The sequence below is a fragment of the Odontesthes bonariensis genome, chromosome 8, assembly GCF_027942865.1.
Source record: "Odontesthes bonariensis isolate fOdoBon6 chromosome 8, fOdoBon6.hap1, whole genome shotgun sequence".
NCBI lineage: Eukaryota > Metazoa > Chordata > Actinopteri > Atheriniformes > Atherinopsidae > Odontesthes > Odontesthes bonariensis.
In genome coordinates this window covers 20,052,474-20,065,611 of record NC_134513.1, presented here as the reverse complement: position 1 = coordinate 20,065,611, position 13,138 = coordinate 20,052,474, and the positions used below count along the sequence as shown (strand labels likewise).

The 13,138-nt window shown below is 42.8% G+C and overlaps 1 protein-coding gene across 2 annotated transcripts in view; it reads left to right on the top strand.

Annotated features, from left to right (window-relative positions):
• The window catches only part of tmtc1 (transmembrane O-mannosyltransferase targeting cadherins 1), a 101,993-nt gene that overhangs the window by 19,266 nt on the left and 69,589 nt on the right, over positions 1-13,138 (top strand). For both annotated transcript variants that reach the window (XM_075472045.1, XM_075472044.1), the window contains exon 4: positions 852-1,028. In XM_075472045.1, coding sequence (XP_075328160.1) covers positions 852-1,028 — 177 coding nt within the window. The remainder of the gene's footprint in view (positions 1-851; positions 1,029-13,138) is intronic.

The following is a 13,138-nucleotide window of genomic DNA, read 5'->3' as shown; positions in this document are numbered from 1 at the left end:
TTTTTGAAGCTGAACATCTGGACAAGAGTGAGGACCAAAAGAACAACAGTAAACGGTAGACTGTACTTAGGGGACGCTTTTCTAGTCTAGTTGACCACTCGGTGCACTTTCACCCTTCCACACACACACATTCATACAGCACCTCTTAGTCTATACAGGGTTTCAGTCGACACAGTGCTTTTTTTTTCTATCACACTTTCCCACACCGATTTGACGCTTGGAAGCAACGTGGGGTCGATTCTTTGCCCTCCCCAGTCTGAGGCTCAGTGATGATAATTCATAGATTTCTGAAATGAGCCAAATTTCATCTTTACCGCAAGGCCACGGGGCAATTCGATAAATTGACATGGCTACTTACCACCTAATTAAATCTGCAGGTCGTAGAGTGAAGGACATTCCGATAATAATGAGTCGCTGACACTGTATTCTGTGCAATCTTCTAAAAAGGCAGTGGGTCGCATTCAACATGTAGGGAATTAATTTACCTGTCACTGTGAGGTATGAGCTGATGATGACAGGATGAATAGACAATTTGAGCTTGTATGGCAGCTTCCTTTTGACTCCGGTCTCAGTACAGCGGGGACAAAACATGTGCAGCTCCAGTTCTGCTAACGTGACCGTAGCACAGCAGCTCTGTCTGATCAATGACTGTCTGACCTTGGATATCACGTTTCTTTTCCACTGAAACGCACACATTTCATTTGAACTAGATGTAACAAAAGTCATGTTCCACATTTCTCAACCAGGCTCGACTGTACAGTACGTGTCTCTCACCTTGTTCGTGCAGCTGACAAGACAGCAGTCAACCTTCTTTGCTGATGAAAGGCCTTTTGTGGTGTGTTGCTTCTCAGGAGCGTGGGGGAGTGTGTCACTGAGGACTCTCTCCCCTCCACGGCGTCCCTGTGGTCTCTGCTGCTCAGTCTGATGCTGGGTACCTGCGCCATGCTGGTGAAGGAGACGGGCATCACCGTGTTCGGAGTGTGCTTGCTCTACGATGCTCTGGTGCTCTGCCGCAAGCCTCTCGCACAGTAAGCACTCAAGCTTTTGTTTGGTTTCTGTTTGTTTTCCTCTTATCTTGATTTATGTGGGTAGTGGGATGCTGTGTACTTACACAGCTAAAGTTGTGTCGGCCTGCAAACTGCTCGCTGCAACCGTGGATAATTTGTTTTGCAGAAAGGGAGTATTTTTTTTTTCTGAACTCTTTTATTATAGTTCATGGTTTAACATTCTTTTAATTGTTTTTTGGGGGCTTTTATGCCTTTTAATGGATAGGACAGTTTTAGAGAGACAGGAAGCAGAGGGCAGAGAGAGGGGGAACAACATGCAGCAAAGGGCCGTCCAATGTGGGACTCGAACCGGGTCCAGCTGCAACAAGGACTATAGCCTCTTGTACATGCGGCGTCTGCTGTAGCCACTACGCCAGTGGTTCCCAAACTTTTTGTGCCCAAGGCACACCAAAGGACAAGTAAAAATCTCAAGGCACACCTATTGTGCAAAATAGCCCTTATAACAGGTGTTATCATTCATATCATGTAAAATATCTGTGAATGAGCATAATTATTTACTAATGCCAAATAAAATGTGACAAATACAACTATTTTACTCATGAAATATTTATTAACAAAATATTTCTAAAATTAATTTGAAACTGTATCGAATTAGGCTTCATCAAAGCAGCAACACACTCATTTAAACCAGACAGGTCACAAAATTAAAAATGAGGCAAAGGAAACTCAGAATGCAGAATTTCAGCACAGAGAACTGTCAATGCAAGGAAGCTGCATTGTCCACAGTCTTAAACTACAAATGATAAATACAACATTTCAGCAATCAGCATTGAAACATGTGCTACTGTAAATATTTTTGCCTACTTACAAATTAGTGAGATACATGTGCCTGTCGGGGCGCGCAGGTTTCTTTAATCCTCTGTGCCACTGAGCAGAGGGCCACTCGCAAGTCCTGTTCAACAGAGAGCCGTGCCCTCCTCTTGTTCTTCATGTTTAACCAGAGTAGAGAACGCCAACTCACACAGGCAGGTAGCGGGGAAAAGAAGAAGGTGCTCAAACTCGTGGTGGGAGATGCTTAGGTAGTCCGATGCAGAAGCATTAGCTAACTAGCAGTTCAGTTTGCATTAGCTAACTTCTCCCGACAGGACACACTGGGGCTGAGGATTGTTGACATCCTCGGTCCAACTGAAGCCATAAGACTTTAATAGTACTGTCAGCTGACAGTTTTTTTTCCTCTTTTCTTTCGGTGGTGGGTTGTCGGCAGGCTCTGTACTGGTGGTTGGTGGTTTGCTCCACACAAGAAAGCGCTCTGTCTCTGTTTTCATGCTGTCCTTCAGCCCTTGATGTGTCACAGTCTCATAATTCCCACCTGCGCAACTGCGCTAACAGCGAAATATGGGGTTCTCTGAGGATTTTTAAAAAAACAATTGTTTTTAGGTATAAAGTTTTCCTCTGTATTATGAAATGAGTGCATACTGATATAGTAAATTAAAAAAAATCATTTTTGTGTAGTATATTCCAACAATAATAACGTATAGTTGTCACAAAATCCCACGGCACACCTGGACTTGCCACACAGTTTGGGAACCACTGCACTACGCCACGGACCACCCTATGGTTTAATATTCTTAAATTTTCTTTCTTTATCTCAAAGACTTCAAATTTTTTGAGGAAAAATTGTGTGTGAGATGTGACACTTGACTGGATTACTTGGCCCTAAAGGCTTAAAAGGGACATGGCATGTAAAAATCCTTCTTTTCTGTGCTTGAGAACATATATTTGGGTGTCTGAAGCCACTACCAACTCAACTACTAAAAAACAGAACAACCCACAACCCTGGCATCTTGTCCCATGAATCTCAACCAATCAATCGATCAATGAGCTGCTCAGATTTTCTGGTTAAACGTATGTTTCTGTAGAAAGTTCGTCAGCCTCCTCGCTCTGTGTCTCTGCCTTACTTCAACTTCAGTGATGCTGCAGTCGCTGTACCTCGGAAGTGGAAGATGAAACTCTTTTACGCTTGTTTTTTCCTTTGAGATTAACATAAACTATCACCATTCGTTAGATAGCACGCTGAAGTGAAGAAATAAGTAAGCTAATAATACTCCACCAGCACTAAAATCTGACTTGTAATTGGCGTTCTGTCATTTTTGACATGTTGTGATTTGGAAATTTAGATTTTACCGTTCGTCATTGAATGCACCATCGGTACAGCATCAGTAGCTGCTGTTACAGAAACAAACACTGGTTAAATGTAACAGTTGTAAATGTTAGCTGCTATGGAGCCCGTATGTGACGGAGGAATATGATGCGAGTTGTCAGTGGCGTTATCAACCTCGCAGCAAATGTTTCAACAGCTTGAGCCATTTAACACACCATTTGAGACGAGACCGTGACTAAAAGAGGGGCCAGTAGTCACCAGCTATCTGCGGTCCAACTGCAGACGAGAGAAATGGAAGTATTTCAGAATAAAACTGCCAGTCAAGTCTGGTGTGTGGTCTGAGCTCTCAGCTTATTTTCAGTGTGCTCTTTCATACCATAATATTTAACTCAGGGGGTTATTGTATATTGACATCAGGAAACGGTGTCGGCTTGCTTTTATAAGGCGGCATAAAGACTTAGCAGGTCACGAAAGTGCAAATGTGATACTCAGATTAGAGCTTTGTCAGATATAGCTAAACCTGCACAATAGTGGCAAGCTGCTCAGGTCAAGGACCAGGAGATTCAGTGGCAACCTGTGAAGATCCTTATTTTGAAGGTCTCGCACTCATCCGTGGAGCACTGCGTCACCACATTTCATGTACAAAATGATTCAAAGTGCTTCACATAAAATAAAAGCATTGCAGCAGGGAGTGGAAGAATAATTAAAAATATAGCTGCAAGCAGCAATGTGGGGGTCCTAGCAGAATGGCACAATAGGGAAGGCTTGGGCTGCTCAGGAAGGCGTCGTGAGTCCATGCACCAAGTTTGGCATCGATACATCAATGCATCGCAGAGATACGGCCAAATGTCCCATTTGCGCGTCGGCATGGAGTTTGATTGGCTGCCGCGGTTACACGGAAGTGAAATAAAAAAATCCACATGATAGCTTATGTGCGGCTTGGTCTGAAGATTCTATTTGCCAAGTTCCGTCGAGATTGGACACTCTCAGAGGCCTGAAATGCTTTTTGAAGGTTTTCGATTAAATTCAAAATGGCGGACATTTCAAGATGGCGCTGATGACGTCATGATGTGCATTAACCTCGACTGCATCCAGGGATTCCATTGGTACCTCATTTGTGACATTTGGACCAAGTGGTCCAAAGATATGGGCAAAAATGCATTTTGGCTACATATAGCGCCACCTATAGGCCGAACGTCACCAAACTTCTTGGGCCCCTTACCTTAGCAGTCTTGAGTCTGTGTTATAAGTTTAACGTCATAACATCAAATGGTTGCCAAGATATGACCTCACTTCCGGTTTGGGGGCGTCAACCTCGAGTTTGATTGGTTTTTATCGAAAAATTGAAGCCTAATTAAAAATTCCACACGATAACTTTTGTGCGGCTTGGTCTTAAGAGTCTATGTGCCAAGTTTCGTGAAGATTTGACAATCTGTGTGACCTGAAATGCTTTTTTAAGCTTTTTGATAAAATTCAAAATGGCGGAAAATCTAGGCATACGCAAATTGACGTCATAGGGTGCGTTGGACTCGTCATAATCCAAGGATTCCAATGATGTCTTGTTTATGAAATTTGGGCCAAGTATTCAAAAGTTATTAGGCTGAATGCACTTTGAACTTTGGCGTGTTGGTGGCGCTAGAGAGTAAGCTTTTGGGGCATGAAAATTCTTGACATTGGCTTTAGCACTTGGCTGATTACGTGTGCCAAATTTCACAACTTTTTACCATAGCGTTCATGGGGCTGCCATAGACTTCAATTGCAGCAGAAAGTAGAAGAATAATAATAAATATAGCTGCAAGCAGCGATGTGGGGGTCCTAGCAGAATGGCACAATAGGCAAGGCTTGGGCTGCTCAGGAAGGCGTTGTGAGTTCATGCACCAAGTTTGGCATCGATACATCAATGCATCACAGAGATACGGCCAAATGTCCCATTTGCGTGTCGGCGTGGAGTTTGATTGGCTGCCGCTGTTACACGGGAGTGAAATAAAAAAATCCACATGATACCTTATGTGCGGCTTGGTCTGAAGATTCTATTTGCCAAGTTCCGTCGAGATTGGACACTCTCAGAGGCCTGAAATCCTTTTTGAAGGTTTTCGATTACATTCAAAATGGCGGACATTCCAAGATGGCGCTGATGACGTCATGATATGCATTAACCTCGGCTTCATCCAGGGATTCCATTGGTACCTCATTTGTGACATTAGAACCAAGTGGTCCAAAGATATGGGCAAAAATGCGTTTTGGCTACATATAGCGCCACCTATAGGCCGAACGTCACCAAACTTCTTGGGCGTCTTACCTTTGCAGTCTTGAGTCTGTGTTATAAGTTTGACGTCATAACATCAAATGGTTGCCAAGATATGACCTCACTTCCGGTTTGGGGGCGTCAACCTCAAGTTTGATTGGCTTTTATGGAAAAATGGAAGCCTAACTAAAAATTCCACTCAATAACTTTTGTGCGGCTTGGTCTTAAGAGTCTATGTGCCAAGTTTCGTGATAATTGGACAATCTCTGTGACCTGAAATGCTTTTTTAAGCTTTTTGATAAAATTCAAAATGGCGGAAAATCTAAGTATACGCAAATTGACGTCATAGGGTGCGTTGGACTCGTCATGATCCAAGGATTCCAATGATGTCTTGTTTGTGAAATTTGGGCCAAGTATTCAAAAGTTATTAGGCTGAATGCACTTTGAACTTTGGCGTGTTGGTGGCGCTAGAGAGTAAGGTCTTGGGCCATGAAAATTCTTGAGTTTTTGATTGGCACTTGGCTAATTACGTGTGCCAAATTTCACAACTTTTTACCATAGCGTTCATGGGGCTGCCATAGACTTCAATTGCAGCAGAAAGTAGAAGAATAAATATAGCTGCAAGCAGCAATGTGGGGGTCCTAGCAGAATGGCCCAATAGGCAAGGCTTGGGCTGCTCAGGAAGGCGTCGTGAGTCCATGCACCAAGTTTGGCATCGATACATCAATGCATCGCAGAGATACGGCCAAATGTCCCATTTGCGCGTCGGCATGGAGTTTGATTGGCTGCCGCGGTTACACGGAAGTTAAATAAAAAAATCCACATAATAACTTATGTGCGGCTTGGTCTGAAGATTCTATGTGCCAAGTCTCGTGGAGATTGGACAATCTTAGTGGCCTGAAATGCGTTTTGAAGGTTTTTGATTAAATTCAAAATGGCGGACAATCCAAGATGGCGCAAATGACGTCATTAAGTGTGTTGACCTCGACCTTATCCAGGGATTCTATTGATACCTCATTTGTGAAATTTGGACCAAGGGGTCCAAAGATATGAGCAAAAATGCATTTCTGCTACGTATAGCGCCACCTATAGGCCGAACGTCACCAAACTTCTTGGGCCTCTTACCTTAGCAGTCTTGAGTCTGTGTGATAAGTTTGACGTCATGATATCAAATGGTTGCCAAGATATGACCTCACTTCCGGTTTGGGGGCGTCAACCTCAAGTTTGATTGGCTTTTAAGGAAAAATGGAAGCCTAATTAAAAATTCCACACGATAACTTTTGTGCGGCTTGGTCTTAAGAGTCTATGTGCCAAGTTTCGTGATACTTGGACAATCTCTGTGACCTGAAATGCTTTTTTAAGCTTTTTGATAAAATTCAAAATGGCGGAAAATCTAAGCATACGCAAATTAACGTCATAGGGTGCGTTGGACTCGTTATGATCCAAGGATTCCAACGATGCCTCATTTGTGAAATTTGGACCAAGTAGTCCAAAGTTATTAGGCTGAATGCACTTTGAACTTTGGCGTGTTGGTGGCGCTAGAGAGTAAGCTCTTGGGGCATGAAAATTCTTGATATTGGCTTTGGCACTTAGCTGATTACGTGTGCCAAATTTCACAACTTTTTACCATTGCGTTCATGGGGCTGCCATAGACTTCAATTGCAGCAGAAACGGATTAATAATAATAGGAAAAGCTACTAACTCAATGGGTTCCTGCAGCTTCGCTGCTAGGACCCCCAATAATAATAATAATAATAATAAATATAGCTGCAAGCAGCAATGTGGGGGTCCTAGCAGAATGGCACAATAGGGAAGGCTTGGGCCGCTCAGGAAGGCTTCGTGAGTCCATGCACCAAGTTTGGCATCGATACATCAATGCATCGCAGCGATACGGCCAAATGTCCCATTTGCGCTTCGGCATGGAGTTTGATTGGCTGCCGCGGTTACACGGTAGTGAAATAAAAAAATCCACATGATAACTTATGTGCGGCTTGGTCTGAAGATTCTATTTGCCAAGTTCCGTCGAGATTGGACACTCTCAGAGGCCTGAAATGCGTTTTGAAGGTTTTTGATTAAATTCAAAATGGCGGACATTCCAAGATGGCGCTGATGACGTCATGATGTGCTTTGACCTCGGCTTCATCCAGGGATTCCATTGGTACCTCATTTGTGACATTTAGACCAAGTTGTCCAAAGATATGGGCAAAAATGCATTTTGGCTACATATAGCGCCACCTATAGGCCAAACGTCACCAAACTTCTTGGGCCTCTTACCTTTGCAGTCTTGAGTCTGTGTTATAAGTTTGACGTCATAACATTAAATGGTTGCCAAGATATGACCTCACTTCCGGTTTGGGGGCGTCAACCTCGAGTTTGATTGGCTTTTATGGAAAAATGGAAGCCTAATTAAAAATTCCACACAATAACTTTTGTGCGGCTTGGTCTTAAGAGTCTATGTGCCAAGTTTCGTGATAATTGGACAATCTCTGTGACCTGAAATGCTTTTTTAAGCTTTTTGATAAAATTCAAAATGGCGGAAAATCTAAGTATACGCAAATTGACGTCATAGGGTGCGTTGGACTCGTCATGATCAAAGAATTCCAATGATGTCTTGTTTGTGAAATTTGGGCCAAGTATTCAAAAGTTATTAGGCTGAATGCACTTTGAACTTTGGCGTGTTGGTGGCGCTAGAGAGTAAGCTCTTGGGCCATGAAAATTCTTGAGTTTGTGATTGGCACTTGGCTAATTACGTGTGCCAAATTTCACAACTTTTTACCGTAGCGTTCATGGGGCTGCCATAGACTTCAATTGCAGCAGAAAGTAGAAGAATAATAATAATAATAATAATAATAAGAAAAGCTACTAACACAATGGGTTCCTGCAGCTTCGCTGCTAGGACCCCCAATAAGAAAAGCTACTAACACAATGGGTTCCTGCAGCTTCGCTGCTAGGACCCCCAAATATAGCTGCAAGCAGCGATGTGGGGGTCCTAGCAGAATGGCACAATAGGGAAGGCTTGGGCCGCTCAGGAAGGCGTCGTGAGTCCATGCACCAAGTTTGGCATCGATACATCAATGCATCGCAGAGATACGGCCAAATGTCCCATTTGCGCGTCGGCATGGAGTTTGATTGGCTGCCGCGGTTACACGGAAGTGAAATAAAAAAATCCACCTAATAACTTATGTGCGGCTTGGTCTGAAGATTCTATGTGCCAAGTCTCGTGGAGATTGGACAATCTTAGTGGCCTGAAATGCGTTTTGAAGGTTTTTGATTAAATTCAAAATGGCGGAAAATCCAAGATGGCGCAAATGACGTCATTAAGTGTGTTGACCTCGTCTGTATCCAGGGATTCTACTGGTACCTCATTTGTGAAATGTGGACCAACGGGTCAAAAGATATGAGCAAAAATGCATTTTTGCTACATATAGCGCCACCTATAGGCCGAACGTCACCAAACTTCTTGGGCATCTTACCTTAGCAGTCTTGAGTCTGTGTTATAAGTTTGACGTCATGATATCAAATGGTTGCCAAGATATGACCTCACTTCCGGTTATGGGGCGTCAACCTCAAGTTTGATTGGCTTTTATGGAAAAATTGAAGCCTAATTAAAAATTCCACACGATAACTTTTGTGCGGCTTGGTCTTAAGAGTCTATATGCCAAGTTTCGTGATAATTGGACAATCTCTGTGACCTGAAATGCTTTTTTAAGCTTTTTGATAAAATTCAAAATGGCGGAAAATCTAAGTATACGCAAATTGACGTCATAGGGTGCGTTGGACTCGTCATGATCCAAGGATTCCAACGATGCCTCATTTGTGAAATTTGGACCAAGCAGTCCAAAGTTATTAGGCTGAATGCACTTTGAACTTTGGCGTGTTGGTGGCGCTAGAGAGTAAGCTCTTGGGGCATGAAAATTCTTGACTTTGGCTTTGGCACTTGGCTGATTACGTGTGCCAAATTTCACAACTTTTTACCATAGCGTTCATGGGGCTGCCATAGACTTCAATTGCAGCGGAAAGTAGAGGAATAAATATAGCTGCAAGCAGCAATGTGGGGGTCCTAGCAGAATGGCACAATAGGGAAGGCTTGGGCTGCTCAGGAAGGCGTCGTGAGTCCATGCACCAAGTTTGGCATCGATACATCAATGCATCGCAGAGATACGGCCAAATGTCCCATTTGCGCGTCGGCATGGAGTTTGATTGGCTGCCGCGGTTACACGGAAGTGAAATAAAAAAATCCACATAATAACTTATGTGCGGCTTGGTCTGAAGATTTTATGTGCCAAGTCTCGTGGAGATTGGACAATCTTAGTGGCCTGAAATGCGTTTTGAAGGTTTTTGATTAAATTCAAAATGGCGGACAATCCAAGATGGCGCAAATTACGTCATTGAGTGGGTTGACCTCGTCCTTATCCAGGGATTCTACTGGTACCTCATTTGTGAAATGTGGACCAAGGGGTCCAATGATATGAGCAAAAATGCATTTTTGCTACATATAGCGCCACCTATAGGCCGAACGTCACCAAACTTCTTGGGCCACTTACCTTAGCAGTCTTGAGTCTGTGTTATAAGTTTGACGTCATGATATCAAATGGTTGCCAAGATATGACCTCACTTCCGGTTTGGGGGCGTCAACCTCGAGTTTGATTGGCTTTTATGGATAAATGGAAGACTAATTAAAAATTCCCTTGGATAACTTTTGTGCGGCTTGGTCTGAAGAGTCTATGTGCCAAATTTCGTGATAATTGGACAATCTCTGTGACCTGAAATGCTTTTTTAAGCTTTTTGATAAATTTCAAAATGGCGGAAAATCTAGGTGTACGCAAATTGACGTCATAGGGTGCGTTGGACTCGTCATGATCCAAGGATTCCAACGATGCCTCATTTGTGAAATTTGGACCATGGAGTCCAAAGTTATTAGGCTTAATGTACTTTGAACTTTGACGTGTTGGTGGCGCTAGAGAGTAAGCTCTTGGGGCATGAAAATTCTTGACTTTGGCTTTGGCACTTGGCTGATTACGTGTGCCAAATTTCACAATTTTCTCGCATTGCGTTCATGGGGCTAACATAGATAGCGCCACCTATAGGCCAAACGTCACCAAACTTCTTGTGCCTCTTACAGTAGGGGTCTTGAGTGTGTGTTAGAAGTTTGACGTCATAACACCAAATGGTTGCCAAGATAAGGCCTCACTTCCGCTTTGGCGGCATAAAACTCGAATTTGATTGGCTTTTATGGAAAATCAGAAGCCTAATTAAAAATTTCACATGATAACTTTTGTGAGGCTTGGTCTGAAGATTCTATGTGCCAAGTTTCGTGGAGATCGGACAATCTGCGTGGCCTGAAATGCTCTTTAAAGCTTTTTGATTAAATTAAAAATGGCGCAGTTTGTAGGCGTAGGCCAATGACATCATATTGTGCATTGGACTCGTCATAATCCAAGGATCCCAGCAATACCTCATTTGTGAAATTTGAACCAAGTAGTCCAAAGTTATGCATTTGGATGCACTTTGAACTTTGACGTGTTGGTGGCGCTAGTGAGTAAGCACTTTGGCCATGAAATTTCTTGAGTTTGCTTTTGGCACTTGGCTGATTACGTGTGCCAAATTTCACAACTTTCTCGCATTGCGTTCATGGGGCTAACATAGATAGCACCATCTATAGGCCAAACGTCACGAAACTTCTTGTGCCTCTTACAGTAGGGGTCTTTAGTGTGTGTTAGAAGTTTGATGTCATAACATCAAATGGTTGCCAAGATAAGGCCTCACTTCCGCTTTGGTGGCGTTAACCTCGAGTTTGATTGGCTTTTATGGAAAATCGGAATACTAATTAAGAAATTCCACATGATAACTTTTGTGAGGCTTGATCTGAAGATTCTATGTGCCAAGTTTCGTGGAGATCGGACAATCTGTGTGGCCTGAAATGCTTTTTTAATCTTTTTGATTAAATTCAAAATGGCGGACATTGTAGGCATAGCTCAATGACGTCATAGGGTGCGTTAGACTCGATATGATCCAAGGATTCCAATGATGTATCATTTGTGAAATTTGGACCAAGTAGTCCAAAGATATGAGCAAAAATGCATTTCTGCTGCATATAGCGCCACCTATAGGCCAGACGTCACCAAACTTCTTGGGCCTCTTACAATAGGGGTCTTGAGTGTGTGTTTAAAGTTCGACGTCATAACATCAAATGGTTTCCAAGATATGGCCTCACTTCCGCTTTGGCGGCGTCTACCTTGAGTTTGATTGGCTTTTATGCAAATTCAAAAGCCTAATTAAAAATTCCACATGATAACTTTTGTGCGGCTTGGTCTGAAGATTCTATGTGCCAAGTTTCGTGGAGATCGGACAATCTGCGTGGCCTGAAATGCTTTTTTAAGCTTTTTGATTAAATTCAAAATGGCGGACATTGTAGGCATAGGCTAATGACGTCATTGGGTGCGTTGGACTCGTCATGTTCCAAGGATTCCAGCAATACCTCATTTGTGAATTTTGGACCAAGTAGTCCAAAGTTATGCATTTGGATGCACTTTGAACTTTGACGTGTTGGTGGCGCTAGTGAGTAAGCACTTGGGCCATGAAATTTCTTGACTTTGCTTTTGGCACTTGGCTGATTACGTGTGCCAAATTTCACAACTTTCCCGCAATGCGTTAATGGGGCTGCCATAGACTTCAATTGCAGCGGAAAGTAGATCAATAATAAGAATACCTACTAACACAATGGGGTTCCTGCAGCTTTGCTGCTAGGACCCCCAATAATAAGAAAAGCTAGTAACACAATGGGTTCCTGCAGCTTCGCTGCTAGGACCCCCAAATACATAAAAGAATATAAAGAGAAACAAATAAAATGATTTAAATGAATTTAAAAACAGGCAACAGTCTAGATAAGTTAAAAGATATTTCATGCATAGACACATGAGAACAAAAATGTTTTTAACCTGGATTTAAAAATGTCTACATTTGGTGAAAGTTTAATCTCCACTGGCAGTTTGTTCCACTTGTTTGCAGCATAACAGCTAAATGCTGCTTCTCCATGTTTAGTCTGGACTCTGGACTGGACCAGCTGGCCTGAGTCCTTGGATCTAAGAGCTCTGCTGAGTTTATATTCTCTGAACATATCACAGATGTATTTTGGGCCTAAACCGTTCTGGGATTTGTAAACCATCAGCAGGCTTTTAAAATCTATTCTATGACTGACTGGAAGCCAGAGTAAAGATTTTAAAACTGGTGTGATGTGTTCAGATCTCTTAGTCCGGGTTAAAACTCTAGCAGCAGCGTTCTGGATGAGCTGCAGATGTTTAATCCTCTTTTTGGGAAGTCCAGTTAAAAGAGCATTACAGTAATCGAGTCTACTGGAGATGAATGCATGGATGAGTTTCTCCTGGTCTTTTTGGGAGAGGAAACCTTTAATTCTGTTGATGTTTCTGAGGTGGTAAAAAGCTGCCTTGGTGACAGCTTTGATGTGGCTGCTGAAAGTCAGATCTGAGTCTATCAGCACTCCGAGGTTACCAACTTGGTCAGTGATTGTGTGAAGGGCCCGAGTCTCAAGATCCCCTGCTGCTGATTGGGAAGATTAATTAGCTCCAGGATGGAATTTACCAACGCTGACCCTCTTCTCTTTGCTACCAAACAGAATGATCTCAGTTTTGTCTTCATTTAATTGTAGAAAATTCTTTTTCATCCAGGTGTTTACTTCCTCCAGACACTGACACGGTACGTCTGCTG